At 49.4% G+C, this 21,574-nt stretch overlaps 1 protein-coding gene and 1 pseudogene across 2 annotated transcripts; both read right to left on the bottom strand.

Annotated features, from left to right (window-relative positions):
* Positions 1-2,178: 2,178 nt before the first annotated feature.
* On the bottom strand, positions 2,179-16,210 carry TMEM98 (transmembrane protein 98). Of its 2 annotated transcripts, XM_072779477.1 has the most exons (8): positions 16,054-16,138; positions 13,518-13,699; positions 12,544-12,610; positions 11,865-11,996; positions 10,835-10,868; positions 8,644-8,759; positions 5,813-5,872; positions 2,179-4,630 (listed from the first exon to the last, which is right to left on the bottom strand). In XM_072779477.1, the coding sequence occupies exons 2-8, from the start codon at positions 13,525-13,527 to the stop codon at positions 4,423-4,425; spliced, it is 627 nt and encodes a 208-aa protein (XP_072635578.1). In that variant the 5' UTR covers positions 13,528-13,699; positions 16,054-16,138; the 3' UTR covers positions 2,179-4,422. The 2 variants fall into 2 exon arrangements, with proteins under 2 accessions (XP_072635578.1, XP_072635577.1); XM_072779476.1 differs by lacking the exon at positions 12,544-12,610 and having other exon boundaries at positions 16,054-16,210.
* Positions 16,211-20,698: 4,488 nt separating this feature from the next.
* Positions 20,699-21,574, bottom strand: LOC140605648 (glyceraldehyde-3-phosphate dehydrogenase pseudogene; annotated as a pseudogene).

Below are 21,574 nucleotides of genomic sequence, written 5' to 3'. Positions count from 1 at the left end.
TTCTGACACATTTGCCACCTTTGGGAAACTTGTGAGATGGGTTAGGTTCCTCTGCACTGTGCTCTCGTTACACACATCCCCTCACATGGCACTTACTGCATTATATTGAAAATGACTCTTCATGGGTTTCTTTCCACCTTAGATTATATGCTCCTCAAGAGAGACATTATATTTTCATTCATTGCTATATCATGGAGATGCTCAACAGATGACTCTTGAACTAATCCATCATGTAATAAATTAATTATTCCATTTTGCCCCATAAATTTTTGCCACTAATCTGGTAAATGCACGCTTTACTTAAAACGGATCAAATTAAGTCATGTTGGATGGAAAGAATACCTCACCTGTGCCCCAGCCTTCATTTTAGTATCCATGTACTATCATCCCGTGGGTTGTAACCGATTAGTGAGCCATGAAATTAATTTATGGGTCACAACCATCATTTTTTAAGTGGAAAATATTAAAACTAGAAGAAAATGGGATGACACTGGTATCTGCTACTTCCTTCCCACTGCGGATTTCCCCACCTGCCACCCCCAGGCAGGCAGAGGTGGTTGGTTGAGAATCCAAGGAGGGGAGCTGAGGTTCCTGCTCTGATTCTTACTAACTCCAGGAAGTTAACTGATCTCTCTAGGCTGTGGTTTCCTAATCTGTGAAACAGGAATGATAAAAACACAGATGAGATGAAACAGCAAGGACCTAGTTATGCCACAAATTCTTAAAACTCTGTCCATTAGCTTTTCTAACATAGAGAGTGTTGAAATTGATCAGAAGCCTACCTGACCCAATCCCTCCAGCACTTTCTGTTCTGATGCCTCGCCCCTCTTCCTCCTTCCTAACCAGTTGACCATCTGGCTTTCTACCATGATTGAGTCATGAGCCCCTCAGACTCCTGGGGAAAACATGTATTCAGTGGCATCAGGCAAATTTATGGGCCCTGGAGACTAACATCACAGGGTATAAAGTAAATGACTTTCTAAATTGCAAATCTGACCTAGTCACCTCCTTGTTCAAAGCCTTTCTATGGTCCCTATTACCATCAGATACAGCTCTGGCTCCTTAGTATGACCTACAGGGTCCTCCATGATCTGACACCGTCCATTTCACACTCCAGCCTCCGCAATCACCTGCATTTCTCACATCAGCCATGCTCTCCCGGCCCTTCTCTGTGTTGTCCCGTCCACCCAGAACACCTCTCTGTCTCTTAGTCTTGACAGGGGCAAGTGTTCCTCCCAGGTCTCTTCCCTTCCCTCCCACCTCCAATTTCAAGCTCTGCACTCTCCATCACCACACTGCACAGCCGAGGTTGTCAGCTGCTCATTTGTCTCTCTTGCTTCCTCAGGACAGGGATGGTGCCTTCTGTTCACAGCCCCAGCATCTAGGACATTTGCCCCCAGAGTGAACAGGACATGCTTGTGGGAGGGAAGGGATGAGAAGGGAGATGGAGGAGGGTAGAGAGGGGAAAGGAAGAAATAGATGGAAATTCTTCATTTGACACCTTCCCCAGATGTTCCAAGTCATAGAGCATCTCAGGGGCTTGGAGATGTAAGTCATTTTCTAAAGATCAGGCTTATGTGGGCACACAGATTCATCTCTGGAAAGAAGAAACTATGGAATGGGGCAGGTCAAGGTAAGCACCCCGTAAGCTGGATGCCAGAACACGTGCTCCGACTGGAAGATTTCACAAGCTGGAGGAGGCTCCCTGGGCCATGTTCTGGAGAATGTGAGCTTGAGTAATCAACCCTGGGAACACCGATAAGAGGCCAAGAGTTTTGACTGTCTTCATGTGAACATACTTGGGGTAGGGCAGGGAGAGGGCTGGGCCGCTCTCCCTACTGCAGTGATTCCAGAATTTTGGCCACTCAGTTCCAGAGCTTATGAACAGAAACCACTGCTCAGACAGAGCCATGGTAACTGAGGTACTTGCCACCATTTGGGTCACATGCCTCAGGATGGGGTCGAGGGGGGACCTGGGGGGAAGAAGCATTAATATTGGCTAATTAGTACAAGGCCCATAACTGGACATTTCACATATACCACTTCATTTGATTGACATACCCATCCAATGAGGTAGTAAGTAAGCCTTGATTTTATAAATAAGAGAGCTATGGACTAGAGGTTAAGTAACTTGTCCAAGCTTATACAGTAAATGACTGAGCCCAAATTTGAACCTAATTCTGTTTGATTTCAAAGATTTTATTCTTTTCATACTCAATTTCTATCTCTGAGTAATTCCTTCTTCATTCAGAATTTGAGTCAAGGTAGGAGGGGGAGCATGTCATGGAAGATCTACCACCATAAACAAAAACACCAATGATCTAGGGACCTGGATGTGTGCATCCTCTGGGAACCATGCCTGGCTGGATCCCCTGTGCTCACCAACCAGGCCCTCTTGAGGGAGAAGGTAACTTCAGCCAACTCTCAAAGGGCCAAGAGGAGTAGGGTTGCCTCCTCCTCCAGACGGTGCTTTCCCCTCAGCCAACACCTACCTTATCCAGAGACTTATTTGTCCTCAGCTGGAGACAAAAGAAAACCTACCCAGCAGCAGAATAAGAGATCCCACAGTCTAGCAGACACTTCCCTGCAGCAACCCAGGGCTTCAGGAAGGCACTGGGACTGACCAGGGCTCCCAGAAGGGAAGTGACCTTGGGTGTGGCTCCAGGGATGCTGGCAAACTTCACCCCAACATGCCAACTTGCAGCTGCCTCTCAGGCTTAGAGCTCTGATCCAGGTTAAAATGAAGAGGCATTTACAACTGTGACAACCATTGCAACCCTAATAGAAAGTTGTTTCCAATCTGGCTAGGAATGCAGGTTTTGAAAGAAAGAGAAAACAAAACAAAACAAAACAAAAAAACAGGAGGACTGTGGATGTCTCCCTGCAGAGGCCACAAATGGAAAAGTCCAAGCAGCTTTGTGGACATTTCCCATTCACAGCCTACCAGTAGGATGAGAAAGTTAGCTACACTTAGCAGAGGGTCAGAGCTGATGGGAATGGACAACCCAATAAGGCACCCCGGTAATCAGGAATCCATCCATCAGTCCAATGGGAGCTAACTCCAGCTTTCCGCTCCTGACTCCACTTCTCAGGTGGGAATGATATACAACGTGCTGGTCAGAAGCATCCTGCTTTCCAGGAGAGAATGGACTGTGCCCAATGGCACATTTCAGTGACAAATGAGGCCCCAGTCTTGGACTTGAGAATATGGGTTCCTGGGTCTCTAGAATAAGACTGATACATCCGCTGCTGAGTCAGGACAGAGAAAATGAAATGGGACCGGACACAGCATCTGAACATGCTAAACAGCACAGCATATGAACCACAGCAGCCCCCAAGCCAGAGCCCTCACCTGAATGAAAGGTTGGCTCTGAGGTCCTGGGAGGAAGCAAAGTACTTCAGTCTCTCCTATACACCTATGATGGCAATCACATAATTTGGATATACGTCCTGATTATGCCATTGTGATTCTGGGTCCCACAAAGATCTCCAGTCATATAAATGGCCCTCATCTTTCAAAACTTGCAAAACAAACAGATATCAAGAGAAAGAGGAACACATCCTTCATGGATATCATTGCTCATGTGGAAACGACTTTATGGTGATACTTCTGCCTAAACTCTGAAGGGTCTTTAAATATCTCTTTTTGAGTCACACACACAAGGTATCCACAGGATTCTGAGGCTCTCTTCTTCCATCCTTGGCCCTCAAAGACGTCCCAGCACACCACATACGTTGGAACTGGACTCAAGGAGCATTCAACTAGACAGAAATCTAAGTGTATGTTTACTGTCCTCCTAGTGGAAAGGAGACAGAATTGCAGGCCCAGCGACAGAAGACAGAAGAATCCACCCTGCGGTCTGGCAAAGCCAAACCTGGGGAGAAGGTTTCAAAGGGGAAGAGGGCCTCAGATGCCTCGGGGACCAGGCAGACACCACAAATCAATGAAAAGGGACTAGGTGAAAGGGTACAAGCCCTGTCAAGAGACAACACCTACTGAGTTCCAGCTGATTGTCTTCTGAAAATGCATATCAGAGTGGCCTTATCTTCTGATTGTCTATAAGAAGCCAGAATCTCTGATTTTCATGCAAGACCTTGTGAGTTTCAGACGGTGGCTCACTTTTCTTGAAAACGCTAGGTGAGCTCAATCAAGCAGCCGCTCCACGGGTTTCCAGAGCTCTGCTGCACAGAGAGTGAGCACCAGCTCGTGTAACTGCAGTGTTAGACTGCCACTCACCAGCCATCGCTGGCAACTGCAGCAGAGGCATCAGCTCTGCCCAAACAGCAGGACTCCTGAGCCACAGAGCATAACTAATGGTGGGGCGGTGGGGGGACGGAGTGGGAGGGGTGGATGAAGGAGGGCTGGGGGCTGGGGGGGAGCAGAGGCTCCACTCGGAGCCACTCCGGGGACCACAGCAGGCACTAAATGGCCGACTGCTCCTGCAGGAAACCTTCAGGGCCCGGGAGGCCTTTATCTGTCTCAGAAGCCAGGGCTGCTTCTCGAAGGACTTCCAAGTGCTCCTCGGCAGCTGACAGCGACTGGTCGATCCAGTCCAGGCCCCCGGCCAGGTGGCAGGCATTCCGAGTCACCAGCGCGAGATGGCTGACCGACAACAACAGAGCAGTTGTCCTAGAAAAAGTAACAGGATCAGTTTCCCCGGGAAATGAGCGATTTTGCGCCAAAGCCCACGGAGACAGGCTCTAATCTGGAGTTCTCTAAACTGGAGGCCCTTCCCTAGGAGGCTGGGGAGTAATTTAAGGATGATCCCATGCTCAAATCAATCTGGGAATGGCTGGTGTAATCAGGGATAAGTGAAGCCTTCTCTGAGCCTTTAACGTGCATGACAAAGCTCTGAGGAAAGAACACAGCAGTGTGGTGGCTCACTGACATATTTAAGACTGTCGAGCCTATTTTCTGCAGCCCACCTATTAACGTCTCCCAGATGAGCATTTTGCAGGACAATTCAGATCTAATCAATTGGATGAGCACATCCCCAACTGCTGTCCACTTATAGACCGGAAGCCTAGATATGCCCTGCCTGGGGCATCCCTTGTGGATTTTGAATCAATGAGGCCCTGGGCTGGTTTATACCACTCTAAAAACAAAATGTAATTGAAAACCAAATTAAGGAGGAGTGGAGTTTTTTCCCAGTATGGGGAGATTCACTGTAGAGTATCATTTATATAGTGAGTGTGCATGATGCATTTGGGAACGTATTACACCAGTACTAGCCTGTGGACACAACTGGACAGTAATAGGAGCAGGACTGTCTGACTGGAAGCACCGAAGCACTGGGAGCCCCTGTCTATCTGGCAATCATCACACAACAGCTCTATGAAATGGTCATGTAAGTCCAAGAGACAAAAGAATCTGGTTTTTTTTAATGGGTTTGCATGTGGTGGAGGAATCTAATTTCAAAAGCCTAAGTGTGCTCGGTGTACTAGGGGAGGATCACGCAAGGGGGTCTTGGGTATGTCCAAGGAAGGTGAGCACAGCTTGAGCTGACTGGTCCCTTCCCTTCCCCTTGCCCTGCTTACCACCTGCCCCACCCACCTACTGGGCAGCACTCACAGCTAGGGTGTGTCTGCTTCCGGGATCCAAAGAGCAGGGTAGCCCATGGGGGAAAGGGAAGGAAGGAAAGTGCATATAGGCCAGACGTTTAGTTATAAAAATTCAAAATCTTTGGTGCCCAAAGGCCAGGCAGCCCTGGGAGCCCAGCAAAACAGCCCTCTCCACGACAAATGTGGACCTCACAGATGTGATAAAACAATGAGCTTCCAGTCTAAGCCAAAAGGCCCCCACCCTGCTCACCGGGCATCCAGGAGCTTGGGATCCAACGGAGGGTACATCGATCTCACCACATCATCCACTCTGTGGGGAGGCAAAAGGTTTTCAGTACCTTGCTTTCCTTCTGTCCTCTTCTCCTTCTTCCCTTCCTATCTTTCCTTGTCCCAATTCTTCTCTCCTGATATTCAAGCCCCAACCTTTGGCGATTCTTTCTCTAACTGCTTTTACATCCTTAGACAGACTGAAACAGAAAGACTTCTGGTTCAGCTTAAAGAATATTTTGTTTTCTGGTTTTAATTCTCCATAGTTTAAAAAGTATAAGTTCACACAATCTGGAATGGTGTTCAAGATACACTACTAAATTAAATAGGCAAGCTGCCGAACACTATATAAAGTTCGAGCGATCCGTTTGCATGAAAATAAATAAGCATGCAGGAGCAGGATAGCATGCAGAAACACTCACCATTCACTAGTATCATCTCCAGGGATTGGGATGAGGGGGAATTAGGGGTTCCTTCACTTTCCAGATAATCTATTTCTGCAATGTTTTGACTTTTATAAGTATTACTGTTGTGTTTAAAAAATAGTGCAACATACTTATATAGAATGCTTAAAAAAAAAAAAGCCCTACAAATTTAATTTGGGTTCAAACTGCTCCATTGGATTTCCTCTTTTACATTAGGGTACAATTTGTGTTTATTTTTTTTTAAACTGAGTTCAAGATTTTAGTTATTTATTCATGAGAGACAGAGAGAGAGAGAGCAGCAGAGAGACAGGCAGAGGGAGAAGCAGGCTCCATGCAGGGAGCTTGACGTGGGACTCGATCCCGGGTCTCCAGGATCACGCCCTGGGCGGAAGGCGACGCTAAACTGCTGAGCCACCCAGGCTGCCCTAAAACCAAGTTCAGAAAGGAACTACTGTTCATTCTGATTTGCATGGTTCAAGATTTTCATCCAAATCCTTGCTCCTGGACCACTTGATAGTCAGGAAGAAAGAATAATGATGTATTGTTTGATTTGAAAAAGCACTTGAAAATAGATGCTCTCCAATGTTCTTGTCTCAGGGCTGAGGGGCTGATGAGGACATGCTGAGGAACATGGGCTGCTATTTTTGCTGGTCCCTTTCTCTGTAGTGCCCTGAAGCTGAAGCCACTCATCTCAAAACTAATATTCTATCAACACACTATGTGGAATAAATAGAGCAAGAAAAACAATGGTGACAAAAAAACAGCCAGAAGGAGAAAAAAGTGTAAAGGCAAAAAGATAAAGCAAGGACACTGACTGAATTATGGCAGGAAACATTCAGGAAGTAGTCCAAGGGGCTTGGTAGGACGGGCCAGAGGGCACCAGGTTAGGTGTGCCCTCTGAGCAGTGCTAAACCCTCCCTCTCAGAGCAGGGCTAATCCTCATCACGGAGGACTTCGTTCCTCCCCAGAAATCTCAACCTCTTTCCTCCTCCTACCCCTCCTTACAACCAGTTATGAACTTCACCAACCCCAAGGTGGCTCTTAGCAGGGCCTGGAAGTATGATGAAGGCCCAGCAGATACAAGCGGTGCAGAGTCTCTACCAACAATGGGTGGCTAGAGGAATGCCTGGTGCTTGTCTGGAGCCTGGGCAGGAGGATCCTCCAGCCCGGCTGATACAAGTCCTGTAGCTACACCCACCCGAGACAGCTCCAGAGAAAGCCAAGAACTGTTCTGGGCTGAGTTCCCTGCCTCCCTCACCCAGCCCGGATTATCTCCCTCCCACTTTCTCAACTCACTGAACTCCCTGGACAGAGTTCAAGTGCACCAACTCTTTCATATTCCTTCAGAGGGCTGGTTCCTCGTGATCTACCTGAGGCCATGCAACCAAGAGATCGAGAGCCCCTGGAACTCACAGGGATGCCAACACTCCCACCAGGGACGTGGAGGCATGGTCCTGACAGTAAGGCTGCCTGGCTAATTAAGAAGTCCATCCTGGAGGAGGGCAACTCTCGACTCAGGCACATCCACATACCGGTCACCAGATGGCAGCACAAACTCAGTACCACCCTTCTCCCTAAGAAAAGGGCTTTATATTTTTCCACAAAGTCAAGCCCAAAATGAGGGGGTGTAGTTGTTGACTGCAATCCTGCTGGTTGCCTCCTACATGGGATTTTGCAGACAGCCTGGAATTTGGGAGATCTGAATGAAGTATGGCTTTGCCTCCCTCCCCCACCCAGTCCTGGAGGACACTGGCTGGGCTATGGCTGGATAAGTGGGTGACAGGGAAGTGGCAAGGAGTATAAATAGGGCTGGGCAGGGCATAGCCAGCAGGCCACTGCAAATAGGGGTGTGGACACCAGTGGGAAATGTGCTTACTGGCCCATAGCCTGGGAAGGAGGGAAGGAAGGTGGCCCTAGATGGTATGGGGCTGAGAGGAAGCAGCCACAGTAGGATCTGCAGAATGGATTAGAAGATTCAGCACTAGTCTCATGCTAGAATTCCCCAAAAAGCAGACCAGAGGGGGCCTGTGGGAGGTGGGGGGGGGGGGAACTGTGTGAGACCACCTTGGCTTGGTCTCTTAGTATCTAAACCCTCCCAGATGCTCTATAAATACAGGGACGCCTGGGTGGCTCAGCAGTTGAGCATCTGCCTTCGGCTCAGGGAGTGATCTCAGGTCTGGGGATCGAGTCCCGCATCGGGCTCCCTGCATGGAGCCTGTTTCTCCCTCTGCCTATGTCTCTGTCTCTCTCTGTGTCTCTCATGAATAAATAAATTAAAGCTTAAAAAAAATGTCTGGGATACAAGTAATTAAAGTTGGCTATGCAGTTTCTGCCCCCTCAGCTTCCTGTCCCTTCTGGAGTGTGGGGACCCCAAGGCCCACCAGCTCACCTCGGGCTGATCCGCTTGGCCACCACGATGATGTCACCGACACTGGCTGAAGTCTTCATCTTGGCCCCGGAGCCCATTGTCATGGCAACAAGTTTTTCTGTCAGAGTGTGACATATCTAACACCGCAGGGAGGAGAGAGGTGATAAGGGGTGCCCTGGTTCCCCAAGAGCACCTGCCACACCCACAAACAAACATGACTCCTGCCTGGGGTTCCATCCCACACCCAGGAGCCCCTAACCTAGTGAGCGAGCTGAAGTGAAAAGCACACAGAGATGAGGGGTGGAAGAGGCAAAAGCCAAGAATGTGGCCGGGTGAGGGGAGGAGGTGGGAACCTCAGATCAGGATCAGGGTTTCGGCTTAGAGAAGTCTAAGCTGAAATAATCTGTCTAAGAAAAATCATGTGCTCTAACTTCACCTTCTCGTTTGGGAGAAAAACCTACTTTTTCTTTCTATCCTTTCACCTCACAGTTTAGTCTTCCAGAAGGCAAAATCTCTCCAGTGGGGCACCCTCAGAAACAGCTGGACAAGGGGCAACTGTTCCCTTGAAGCATAACCTCCAGAACTGGCACTTAGTTCAACAATTTTCTAGAGTAATTTGGTAAGTTTGTCAACAGGATGATGGTGAAAGGGTCTTCGAAAAAAGCAGGAAAAAGGCAAGACTACAACACAAGGCCTTTGTCATCCTCCATCAACAGAGCTGATCACCCCAAAAGTTTGGTTTCTCCCCTTCCACACACCCCACCCCCCAATGTTAGAACCTGGATGTGCTTCCATCCCTGGCAAATAAGTTCTATGCCCTGCTTTAACTTGGTGCTGGAAAGGAGGCCAGAAAGAAGGCCAAGAGAGAGCTGAAGCCACAGGGACTCAAGGGCAGTGGCCAAGCAATAGGGACGTCAGATCCCAGGGTCTCTCCTTTGATGGCAGACTCTCAGGATGGGCTATTGGTTCCAATCCAGTAGGACTCCTTCCTGCTGACTTATCCTTCCCCTCATGTAATTTACCCTCTCCCTCCAATAGGCAAGGGCAGGGCCAAAACCCAGCGCTGGAACACATCCTTGTTGGGAGTTGGAAGTGGAATATGGCATTATTGCTCTGGTCATTAGACCTATCTATCTGAAACCATACCTACACCAAAAGAGCTTCTTGAAATTAAGTAATCCCGGACTCTATGGCAACAATTTCCTACTAGGCAACTCCTTTGCCTCCCAAGAGAGGCAGCTAAAGGAGAGGTGGGATGAAAGACTTCTTAGCTTTTATTTTTATTTGTGTGTTTGTTTAGTTAAGTAGGTCCCACACTCAGCCTGGAGCCCAATGTGGGGCTTGAACTCACAAACTTGAGATCAAGACCTGAGCTGAGATCAAGAGTCAGACCCTCAACTGACTGAGCTACCCAGGCACCCCGAGAGACTTTTTAATATGTTGTATTGAATGACATTGAAGAAAAGATAAAACTGTCTTTCTGGACAAAAAGATAAATTTGTAGTTTCCTAGGTTACTGAGATGAAGAACTCAATAATATCTGCAATTGACCAATATTTCACTACTATTATTATTCTATCAGGCAAGAATTGAAAAACAAATGATAAAATTATAAAAATTACCCCAAACCACAAAATCTAGCAAAAATGCAAATCGGATGCAATTTTTCCACCCAATCATGGAGGCGGCAGGATTTAGAAGAAGAAAAACAGTCTGCCTTCAAGTGTTCACAGTTTGGATTTTTCAACACCGATTGTCTCATTCGGCTAATTACTGTCCCAGCCAGAGAGGACCAGTAAAGGACTTTCTAGCAACAGGAGAAATCCAGACACGGAACTTGACTCATTGAACAAAGGGCCAAGCTCTATTAATGAAAGAAAGGGCCCAAGGAAAAGGTGCGGAGCCCCGCTCCCCCTCAGCAGCCACAGAGACCTCCCCAGTCGGTGACCACCTATGTGGTCACCATATTAGGAGGACCAGGTAAAAATAAAACCTTTGAGAGGGTCATGAGAGCACCAAAGTATAACAGGCCATGCAGGAGGGAGTAGAAACAGCAGAAATTTCAAGTGTCAGGCACGTTTTTAAAAAGGCCTCTCGCATGGGTTCAGTGCCCTTCCTAGAAAGATCGCTTTCAACAGTCTGTGTACAAGGGTGCTTTGATGACACACACCCCCACCCCCGCATTATGTCATAGGAAATCAAAAAGTATTACCTTCAAGATGGCAATGCAGTGGGACATGAGACCTCTGGGGAGACAGGAAGAATTTGTCAGTGCTTCCCTGCCAAGGTCCAGCTCGCTCCTGTTGCCAGCTCTGCCCCTGATCTAGCGCTGACCCACCTGGACACCACCGAGAGCAGGAATGCCTCCAGATTAAACTGGACAAGTCCACAAGCTATGTCAGGAGGCACCTTCTTTCCTTTACTTTCCCCCCTCCCACATCCAGCTGACTCTTCCAGGTGGTACTCACCTGTCAAGACATGCTTTCTTAGAACTCTGAGCTTCTGACACTGTTCCCTCCAGCTCATGTGTCCTTCCCCCTTACTCTCAGCCTGGTGAATACCTCATCTTCCAAGACTCAGGTGTAAAGGCACCCACTCTGTGGTAGACTTCATGAAAGCCACTCCCACCTCCCCATCCCGGGCAGCTCTAGAGATTGCCAACTCTGTGTGTCCACGGCACCGTGCAGAGACATGCTATGGCTTCGGAGATACTGTATTTAGTAGAATTCTGTCCCTCTCACTGGTTTAATATCTGCAGTAACTGGCCCAGGGTCCTACACATAATGCCCCCCCCCCCACATCTGCCCATGAACAATAAGAACATGGACCCATGTAGAGGCTCCTGCTGGATGGAGCCCAACATGTAGAGGGTCCTGCTGGGTGGAGAGATCCCTGAAGGACCCTGAAGACAAAGGCTTCATCTCTGGAGACTGAGTGTCAAATTTACAGGCACCCTAAGGATAATCCAAGCACATCAGGGTGATTTTGTAACAACCTTTGCCATACATCTATGGGCTTTGGTATTAAGGTCTACTAAATGGGGGAGGAAGGAGACAAACACTGTCATATCATAATCTGATCCCCTGCCTCCCATACTGCAGGCAGGGAAAAAAAGATCAGTTGGCACAGTGCTCCTAGACGCCTAGTAGTGCCGTGGCAAAGGAAGCCAGAGAAGAGCACCCAGAAGCCCCATTTGCCATCCTAGGGGGACTGCAGGAAGCAAACAGTCCCAAAGGCCTTACGAGGCATCTTCAATCCAGTCTTCATTCTCTAGAATGGCTTCGATGTGGGGATTGGTGATGACCACATCGTCCAGTTCTAACTCGGATGGCTCCGACTGGGTCTCCATGGCACCAATGAGGTCCACAATGGGCCTGGAAGGAAAAGCCCAGGAGAGTGGTTTCATGATGGGTGACTGTTGCTGAACCTCTCCTCACTGAGGCCCCACATATCCCCCAACAGAGTGTAGGAAGTTAGTAAGTTAAAGCATTGACCTCTTGTCCTGGATCCAAACCTAACCCTAGGTACGGCAGGTGCAGGCTGGACACACGGCTAGAGGTGAGTCAAGGAGGCAGGTAGCAGTGCTTAAGAAGAGAAGTGAAGCAGAACGAGATGAGCTGCTAAGAGAAATAGCAGAGGCATAACCATAAATATAGATATGTATTAGACAGGGCTATTCCTTCTGCACAAAATAGCATCCTTTTCAAACTTCTTTTCCCTTTGGGGTGACTAGGTGGCTCAGCTGGTTAAGCATCTGACTCTTGATCTCAGCTCAACTCTTGATCTCAGGGTGGTGAGTTCAAGTCCCACGTTGGGCCCCATGCCCACCATGGAGCCTACTTAAAACAACAACAAATAACTTATTTTCCCTTCAAGCCTACCTTATACAGAGAAGCTGAAGTTCCTATTATCCAAACCTACCTCGTCTGGAGAATCACTCTCAGGAAAGGCCCTCGTCTGCCCACATCAACTCCATTCCCTCCTCCTTCTAGTGGAGAAGTGGGAGAAGCAACAACACCTACTTTACAACGGGGTTCTTTACAATATAAGATGCCATAACCTGCTATTTAATAGCATAGCTTTTCTGGGTCATATAAACAGCCATTTACAAATTATTCACCACTTGACAGAGACGCTGATAGGATTCAGATAGAGGGATAAGAGGAACTAAGGGTTAATTGCCATGTCCCTTACAAGTCTATCAAGTAAAACATCCTTAAATGGAAAATAGGATCTTGTTCATAAAATCTGTTGTGCATAAAATGCATCATGAAGAAATCTGTGCAAAGAAAGAGAGAGTGCCATGCTGGGATTTCACAAAATTGAGTATCTGCTGCTTCCACGTGTGTGGTTGGAGTACAGGCCTAGGATTTCCATTCCTAGGAGTTTGGCTGGAAAGAGGTTGGGCTTATTCAAATGCCAGGTGAAGTGGCTAGTTCCGGTTAGATGGCCACACCTTTGTGCTAGGTGAACAGTTCAGGCCACTTTACCCTTAGTGCAGTCTCAGAGTCAGAGAAGGCTCAGGACATTGCTCAAGCTCCAAGATCTCTCTCTCTGAAAGCATCGTTTTATTTCTTTTTTATTTTTTTTTTAAGATTTTATTTATTTACTCATGAGAGACACAGAGAGAGGCAGAGATGTAGGCAGAGGGAGAAGTAGGCTCCCTGTGGGGAGCCCCATGTGGCTCTTGATCCCAGGACCCCAGGATCACATCCTGAGCTGAAGGCAGATGCTCAACCACTGAGCCACCCAGGCACCCCGAAAGTACCATTTTAGACACAAAAAGCTGAGTGAGAGTTGCCCAGTACAGAACTTCTTGGGCTCCTCTCTTTTTCTGTTGCTGGAGCCCCCGGCAGAGCCCACTTCCCCTCCTGGCCCTCCTTGGACCCACTCACTTGGAATCATAGCGCTGCAACAGGTCTCGAGGCCGGCAGTAGCGCTGCCTGCAAACCACCACCAAGGCTGCAAACGAGGCCAGGAAGATGGTGGCCAGCACACCTATGGCGACAATCACCACAGTCTCCATGCTTCAGGGTGGCTCTCTCCGTTCCCGTCACATCCTCAGCATGGGCTAAATCTTAGAAGACAAAAGGACAGAGCAGACCTTGGTAAAGAGAGTGGGGCAGGGGATCCCTGGGTGGCGCAGCGGTTTGGCGCCTGCCTTTGGCCCAGGGCGCGATCCTGGAGACCCGGGATCGAATCCCACATCGGGCTCCCGGTGCATGGAGCCTGCTTCTCCCTCTGCCTGTGTCTCTGCCTCTCTCTCTCACTGTGCGCCTATCATAAATAAATTTAAAAAATGTTTAAAAAAAAAAAAAAAAAAAGAGAGTGGGGCAGTAGGGGGGGGGGTCTTACCTGCTGTGTGTGTGGGGGGCGGGGGGGGGGGGGAAGCACAGAGAGCCAGGTTCCCCCAAGTCACCTGCAGAGACCTGAAAGCCTGAACAGAATCAAGATGCATTTTATGTCCTGCCCCAAATTTGCCTTTTGTAAGTTAAGAGTTTGCCACCTGCCGAACCCGGATGGCTTTTTAAATCTAGACAAAAGGAAGCAGTTTAACTAGCCCTATTGTTTCACACCTCCACCAAGTGCATGAAAGAATATTCTCCTAAGAAGGGCAGGATTGTGTTTACTCGAATCTACTCTGTGCCAGGCACTTTGTATGTTAACTCTTCTCACAATCCTGTGATAGGTATTAGTACCCCCCATTTTACAGTCGAGAAAACTGAGGTTCACAGAGGTTAAGTAATTTGTTGGGGTTTCTGTGGTCAGAAAGCAGAACCCATCTACCGAAACCGAGATGGGCATTCACCTCCCTTTGTCTTCCTACAGAGGGAAGAAGGTTCTAAAAATTCTGCAAAGGGATTTGATGGTCAGTTTCAGTTTTGGAAACTCATAACTGATGTTAAAGTGTCCTTTGGCTATTGACTGTTTTCGATGAGGATGTTCTTTCACACCTATTTTAGACTCAAGCAGAAGAACAAGGGCACCTCCGAGAAGTACGTGTTCATTGCAGTCTCCTACTTGTGTGCCTTTGAGCAAGTCTCTTCCCCAGTCTGGGCTTTAATTTCTCCACCTGAGGAAGAGGGGTTTTGATCTAGTTCCTATGACCCCAGGATGATGCAGGACTTATTTTATACTACATGTCTCCTAGGGTCCACATGTTCCTGGTTATCATTCGATAAGCATTTTTTTTTTTAAGATTTTATTTATTTATTCATGAGAGACACAGAGAAAGAGAGGCAGAGGCACAGGCAGAGGGAGAAGCAGGCTCCACGCAGGGAGCCCGGTGTGGGACTCCATCCCGGGACCCCAGGATCATGCCCCTGGCCGAAGGCAGGCGCCAAACCGCTGTGCCACCCGGGTGTCCCATTCGATAAGTATTTATTGTTCATCTGCTAGACACCAAGCACTAGGCAGGATTCCGAAGACTGGAGATAAGTAAGGCACGGACTCCAAATCTTGAGGAGGGAGGAAGAGGTGGACAAGTGGACAAATGTTTGCCGTTTGTGGCCCTCTCCCCCAGCTCCACTCCGTGTCTATGCCGCACGACAGGGTACACAGACAAGAGGTAATTGCGCTTGCATGGCATTTTCTAGGGAAAGCCCTCCTTACAGGCAGGTGATATTTGAGCTGGTTTTGAAGGATGAGTAGGAGCCTGCCAGGTGGACTAGATGCACACTCGGCTGGCTCAAAGGGCCAAGGAGCCTTTCTCAAAGGTCTCACGGAGGAGCTCCTCTACCCCCTGGAGCTCACTTCCTCGGGAGGGCAGAAGGCTGGGTAGGTCTGTGTCTTTCATTTCCGTATCTACGGGGGGGGGGGGGGGACGCACCGCGGGAGGCAGGAGCTAATTCTCGGGGTCTGCCTCAGTTTCTCCCGATGTGTGTCTCTCGGCACTGTGCCTCCTAAAGGGCAACTCCTCCAGCCCTTTGTCTCCATCTTCCGCCCCGACACCCTCCCCCTCGGCGGCGGCTCCCTTCCCCTCCCCCGCGCCGCGGCCTCCGAGACCACCCGCTCTGTTCCGGCTGTGCCCGGGGCACCCGCTTTCCCCGAGCTTCCTCTCTCCCTCCCTGACTTGCCGCGGGCGTGTCTGCGTGTTTCCCTCCTCCGTGCATTCATTCTCCTCCGAGGGGCTCGGGGCGAGGTTCAGTCTCTGCCTTTGCAGAGCGCGGGGAGGTCTGGGTTTCCGCGGGAGGGGTGCGTGGGGCTCCCCGCCGCCCCCCGCGCCCCCCGCGCCCCACGTCCGCCGGGATGAAGCAGCCCCAAGTCCCTCCCTCCTCGCCCGCTGCCCGCCCCCCCCCCCGGGTCGGAGGCGCGACCCCCACCGAGGGCCGACGGGCTCCCCCGCCCCGGCTGCGGCCCCGACGTGCCCCGGCCCCGCGCGCCCGCACCCCCCAGCTCCCGCGGCGCCAGGGCTCGGCGAGGCCCACCCACCTCAGGCGGCGGCCGCAGGACGCACCCGGGGCGCTCCGGCCGCCGGCGCCCCCGATGGCAGAGTCCGGGCGCGGGACGGGCGGGCGGCCCCGCAGCGGGGCATGCCGGGAAGAGGCTGGGCCGGCCCGAGGAGTCCAGATAAAGCCCCGGGGGAGGGGGATCCGCCGCGCAGCCAAATCCCCCGCTGCCAGGCGCCGCCGTCCCCGCCGGGCCCGGGGCGGGCGGGGGGCGGGGGGCTGGGGCCGCGGGAGGCCCGGCTGCAGGGAGGCCCTCACCCCGCCAGCCAGGAGGCGCTCCCCCCCAGCCCCCCCAGCCAACCCCAGGCCTCGGGGAGGGAGGCCGCGGGGTCCCGGCCACCCCCAGCCCTGGCGCCGGCCGGCCGGGGGCGCTGCGGATCCCGCCGTGGTTTCAACCCCACTTCTGCCTCTCACGAGCTGAGGACGACTCCTTTCATGTCTCTGTGCCTCGGCTTCCTCATCGGTACCGTGGGGCCACCACTCGCAGGCATGCTGAGAGCTGATGCAAGGGTCAAGGACGCGGTGCGCGCAACGCATTGAGGAGTGCGGGGCCCACGGTACCTGCGGAGCCGGGGCGCGGGAGCTCTCAGGACGGCCTCATCGCGCAGGCCCACCCCAAGCCCTGGCTGTGCCAGAGACAAGCATGAAACACAGGCCCCCGGCTGGCTGTCCTGCCCCTGCGGTTTGCACTCTACTCGAGGGACCAAAGGGAACTCACGTTACCCTTCCACAGCCCTCACTTAGCAAACAGCCATCCTTTGGCCATCTGTCAGGCATAAAGATGCCCACACCCAGGGTTATGGGCTTCCTTGGAAGGATGGAGGTCCCCACAGGCTCTGGAAGGAAACAGGCTGGGGCTCTGAGGACAGACTCTTTTTTCCAGAGTCCAGTGAGCCTGGTCTAGAAGGAGGCATGAGCTGGATGGTCATTCCCCCTTGGCCTTCAAGCTAAGGCCTGGGGCTTAGGGCAGAGATCCAGTCAACCAATCTAAGGTCAGTACTGGTGACCAAAGGATGCACATTATGTCCTGGGCAACCTAGTGCAGGCTCTGCAAACTGGTCACCCCTAGGCCACATGCAGCCCACAGAGGAGGGTGCTTTTTTTCTGATTTACAGTTTAAAAAAAAAAAAAAATCAAACTAGTTGCCCACATTTTTAAAAATCAAGAATTTCACTTATACCTACCTATTTCTCCAGGAAATTCATAAGAGCTCTCAAAATGCAGCCCACATTATTTGGGAGTATTAGTAAGTGAGACGTGGCTGCTGTCCCCAGGCATGGTCTCTTGGCCCATCACCTTCCCCACTACATACATTGCCTGTGTATGCATTCACAGCTCCCTGTTTGGTAAGAGCCTTGCTGCATGAGCAGCTGTGGTTTCCCACAACTGACACACAGGGACAGGGAAAACTGAGGGATGATTTTGCTACCCTCTAGAGTGCTTTCGTGGAGAAGCTATGACAGGGAGCAAGGATTCCTGTCCCTTCAAGGGTCCTTCTAGCTGGACTAAGAATCAAATTGACATAAGACATTATTAGGAGAAAATCAAATTTAATAGAATACATATAGGGAATCCACATGGTCATGGAAATTCCAAAGACAGGCAAAATGAGATATATGTCATTCTGAACTAAGGAGAAGGGGATAGGGGCCCAGGATTTCAGAGGAAAGGAATATTATCCACAGAATGCTAAGAAGAAGAGATGTTTGGTAATTAGATGTTTGCCCGGCCATGCAGATGGATCATTCAAATAAAATTTATCTTTGTGTGGCACCTGGGTGGTACAGTCAGTTAGGTGTCTGACTTTGGTTTTGGCTCAGGTTGTGATGTCAGGGTTGTGGGATCAAGCCCCATGTCAAGTTCCATGCTCAGCATGGCATCTTCTTGACATTCTGTTTCTCCCTTTCCCTCTGCTCTGCCTCCCGCTTGTGCTACCTCTCTCTCTAAAATAAATATATCTTTTAAAAAATTATCTTTACTAACAATCCTTATACTGGAAAGACCCTCCAAGTTAGATTCTTCTGTGTGGTTAAGGGAGGGACAAATTTCTCTTGAGCCCACAGGGTCTCAATTTGCCTTCACCTCAAAATAATCCACATGCCAAAGTGGCACATGTGGGGAAGGGGCCTGTCCCAAATTCCTTCTGCTCAGTCTGTTTAAGCAAAATGGGCTTATAGCAAAGCAGGAACCAACAGAATGGGTGATTGGGGAAAAGTGTTTCCATTTCTTGGAAATACTCTGAGAAGAATGGAGTGCTTTTTTGTCTTGGGTGGTTTAGACATTTGGTAGCCTTGATGTAAGATAAGAAGATAAACCACATGATAAAGAAGCTGTGGTATGTGTGTGTGTGTGTGTGTGTATAAATATTCAGGTGATATATATCACATATATATATGAATATTACTCAGCCACTAAAAGGGATGAAATCTTGACATTTGTCACAACACAGGAGGCATAATGCTAAGTGAAATAAGTCAGAGAAAGACAAATATATGATTTCACGCAGAGATGGAATTTAAGAAACAACAAAAATGAACAAAGAAAAAAAGACACAAACCGTAAAACAGACTCTTAAATAGGGAGAATAAACTGAGGAATGTGGGGTAACCCGACCAGGTGGAGCTGGGGATCCAGGCAGAACAGAGACAGAAGTTTATTGAATACACCACAAGAGACCCCAAGCAGGACTGCGGTGGAGGCTGCAGTTAAGGGGGAAGGTGAGGAAGTATGGGAACCAAGGATATTTTCCTTTTTTTGGTACCTCTGTGTGGGTATAAATAGCCCATTGGTCAGTTAGGGCTTATGGCTATTTTTTTTAATGTATTCATTTCTTTGAGGGGGTGGGGCAGAGGGAGAGACTCTTCAAGCTGACTCCCTGCTGAGCAGGAGCACAACTCAGGTCTCCATCACATGACCCTGAGATCATGACCTGAAGCCAAAATTGAGTAGGACACTTAACCAACTGAGCCACCCAGGCGCCCTGGGCCTATGGCTATTTTGAAGTGGATCTTCATTTTTTTTTTTCTTGAGATTTTCTTTACTTATCTAACACAGAGAGAGAGAGTGAACACAGGCAGGGGGAGCAGCCAAGTCAGAGGGAGAAGCAGGGTGTCCACTGAGCAGGAAGCCTGAACCCGGGCTCCATCCCAGGACTCCCCGATCAAGACCTGAGCCAAAGGCAGATGCTTAACTGACTGAGACACGCAGGTGCCTGGAGGTGGGTCTCCTAATGGGCCTGTCTGTATTCACCCCAGTGGTCACTGTGGGCCCTTCTACCTCACTCAGGTTTCCATTGCTCACGTTGGTTATCTAAAAGTAGCCTCTGAATCATCTGTAATATAACACTGTATGTTTATTCTACTGGAATTTAAAAAAGAAGAAGAAGAAAAGAAGCTAAACTACATGATCTCTTGTGGTCTCTTTCAGATGTCAGGGAGAAAGAAATTTTCCTCTGTTCAGAATCCTTCTAGCTGGACTAAGAATTAAATTTACACAAGACAAATTAACAGGACAAAATCGAATGTGGTTTCCCGTATCTGGGGAATCCACACAAACATGAAATTCCAAAGACAGGTGGCATGGGGGGTACAGGTGTCATTCTCCTGTGCATGTCTTATGTAAGAAGGGTCGGGTCTGGGTGTACAAAGCGGGGAAGGCCATCAGCTGGAAAGTGGGAGAAGATGCTTACAACACAGAGTTTGCCCTGTTATGCAGACCAGTTTCTTAGGTAAAAAGAAATATTTGTTAATAGCTCTCTTCCTGGTACAGGCACTCCTTTCCAATGTAAATTTAGACAGTTGAGGGGGAGGTAAAGAACTTTTCCTGAATCCATTCAGTTTTGATTACCTTTTTAAATATTTTATTCATTTATTCCTGTGAGACACACAGAGAGAGGCAAAGACACAGGCAGAGGGAGAAGCAGGCTCCCTGTGGGGAGCCCAATGTGGACTCAACCCCAGGACCCAAGATCATGCCCTGAGCCAAAGGCAGATACTCAAACACTGAGCCACCCAGGTGCCTCTTTAACTCAAAATAATCTTCATGCCAAAGCAGCCCATCTTGGGGTGGCCTGTTCTGTGTCCCAACACAGATCTAGGATTTTATGACTCTGTAGGAGAGATAGAAAAGAAAACTTTAACCTTGGGGAGTTTATAACACAAGTGGAAAAGACCAAAGGGAAGCAGAATTTGTCATCCCCAGAATATGCCTCTTTGGCATAAAAATTAATTTAGGCTGATTATTTTTCTTTATCTATTTATTCAGAGAGAGAGAGGGGGCAGAGACACAGGCAGAGGGAGAAGCAGGCTCCATGCAGGAAGCCGGACGTGGAACTCAATCCCAGGTCTCCAGGATCACACCCCCAGCTGCAGGAGGCACTAAACCGCTGCGCCACCAGAGCTGCCCTAGGCTGATATTTTTAAGAAATAGTAGACACAGGAGAAGTTCTGAAAACCAACTAGAAATTGCCCTTTTGTAAAAGAAACATACATTTATAAGGGAAATCTCCATTAGTTTGGGGGTTTTTTTTGGTTGTTTTGTTTGTTGGCTGGGGACAATATACTTGATGGCACATGGCAAGGTCAGGCTCCCCAAACTTCTCCCCATCTTCAGGGGTTCTAGGATGGAAACTATGTAGAGGTCAGGAGATTCTCAGTATGTTGGGGAATGAGTTGGGTTACGGACTCCCCAGCAGCTGAGGGCCTCCCTCTTCCTTGAGCTCTCCCTGGGGCTGATGGTCCTGGGGCTGATGGTCTAGAGGCCATGTAGACCATAAGGTCCACCAATTTCTTGCTGTAGCCAAACTCACCATCATCCTGGGAAATGAGCTTGATACAGTGGTCACTGAGGGCAGTGCCAGCCCCAGCATTGAGGGTGGAAGAGTAGATATCACTGTTAAAGTCACAGGAAACAACCTGGTCCTCACCAAACCTCAGAATACCCTTGAAGGGGCCCTCTGATGCCAGCTTCACCATCCTCTTGATGTCATTGTATTTGGCAGCTTTTTCTAGACAGTTGATCAGATCTATGGACTAACACACTGTGGGTGAGGACATAGAAGTCCATGCCAGTGAGCTTTCCCATTCAGCTCAGGGATGACTTTGCCTACAGCCCTGGAGACACCAGTAGAAGGAGGAATGATATTCTGAGAAAAAAAAAGGAATGATATTCTGGGCAGCCCCTTGGTCATCATGCCACAGCTTCCCCAGAGGAGCCATCCATGGTCTTCTGGGTGGCAGTGATGGCACAGACTGTGTTCACAAGTCCCTCCATGGTGTCAAGGTTGTAATGGATGACCTTGGCCACAGTAGTCAACCAGTTGTTGCAGGAGGCATTGCTGACAATCTTGAGGGAGTTGTCATACTTCTCATGGTTCTTGCCCATCAGAAACATGGGGCATCAGCAGACGGGCAGAAATGATGACCCTCTTGCTCCTTCAAGTGAGCCCCAGCATCCTTGTGGTGGTAAAGATCCCAGTGGATTCCAAACATACTCAGTACCAGCAT

The sequence above is a fragment of the Canis lupus genome, chromosome 16, assembly GCF_048164855.1.
Source record: "Canis lupus baileyi chromosome 16, mCanLup2.hap1, whole genome shotgun sequence".
In the NCBI taxonomy this organism is placed as follows: Eukaryota; Metazoa; Chordata; class Mammalia; order Carnivora; family Canidae; genus Canis; species Canis lupus.
Note: the sequence above shows the minus strand (reverse complement) of the source record. Positions and strands in the feature narration are given on the sequence as shown.

Bases quoted from the DNA above. Each gene is read 5' to 3' on its own strand.
- TMEM98 (XM_072779476.1), bottom strand. From the start codon at position 13,648: ATGGAGACTGTGGTGATTGTCGCCATAGGTGTGCTGGCCACCATCTTC. The intron at 11,997-13,517 runs GTGAGTGGGTCC...TTTTCCTTCCAG, and splicing joins TTGCAGCGCTATGATTCCAA to GCCCATTGTGGACCTCATTG. The intron at 8,760-10,834 runs GTAATACTTTTT...CTGCGGTGTTAG, and splicing joins ACTGCATTGCCATCTTGAAG to ATATGTCACACTCTGACAGA.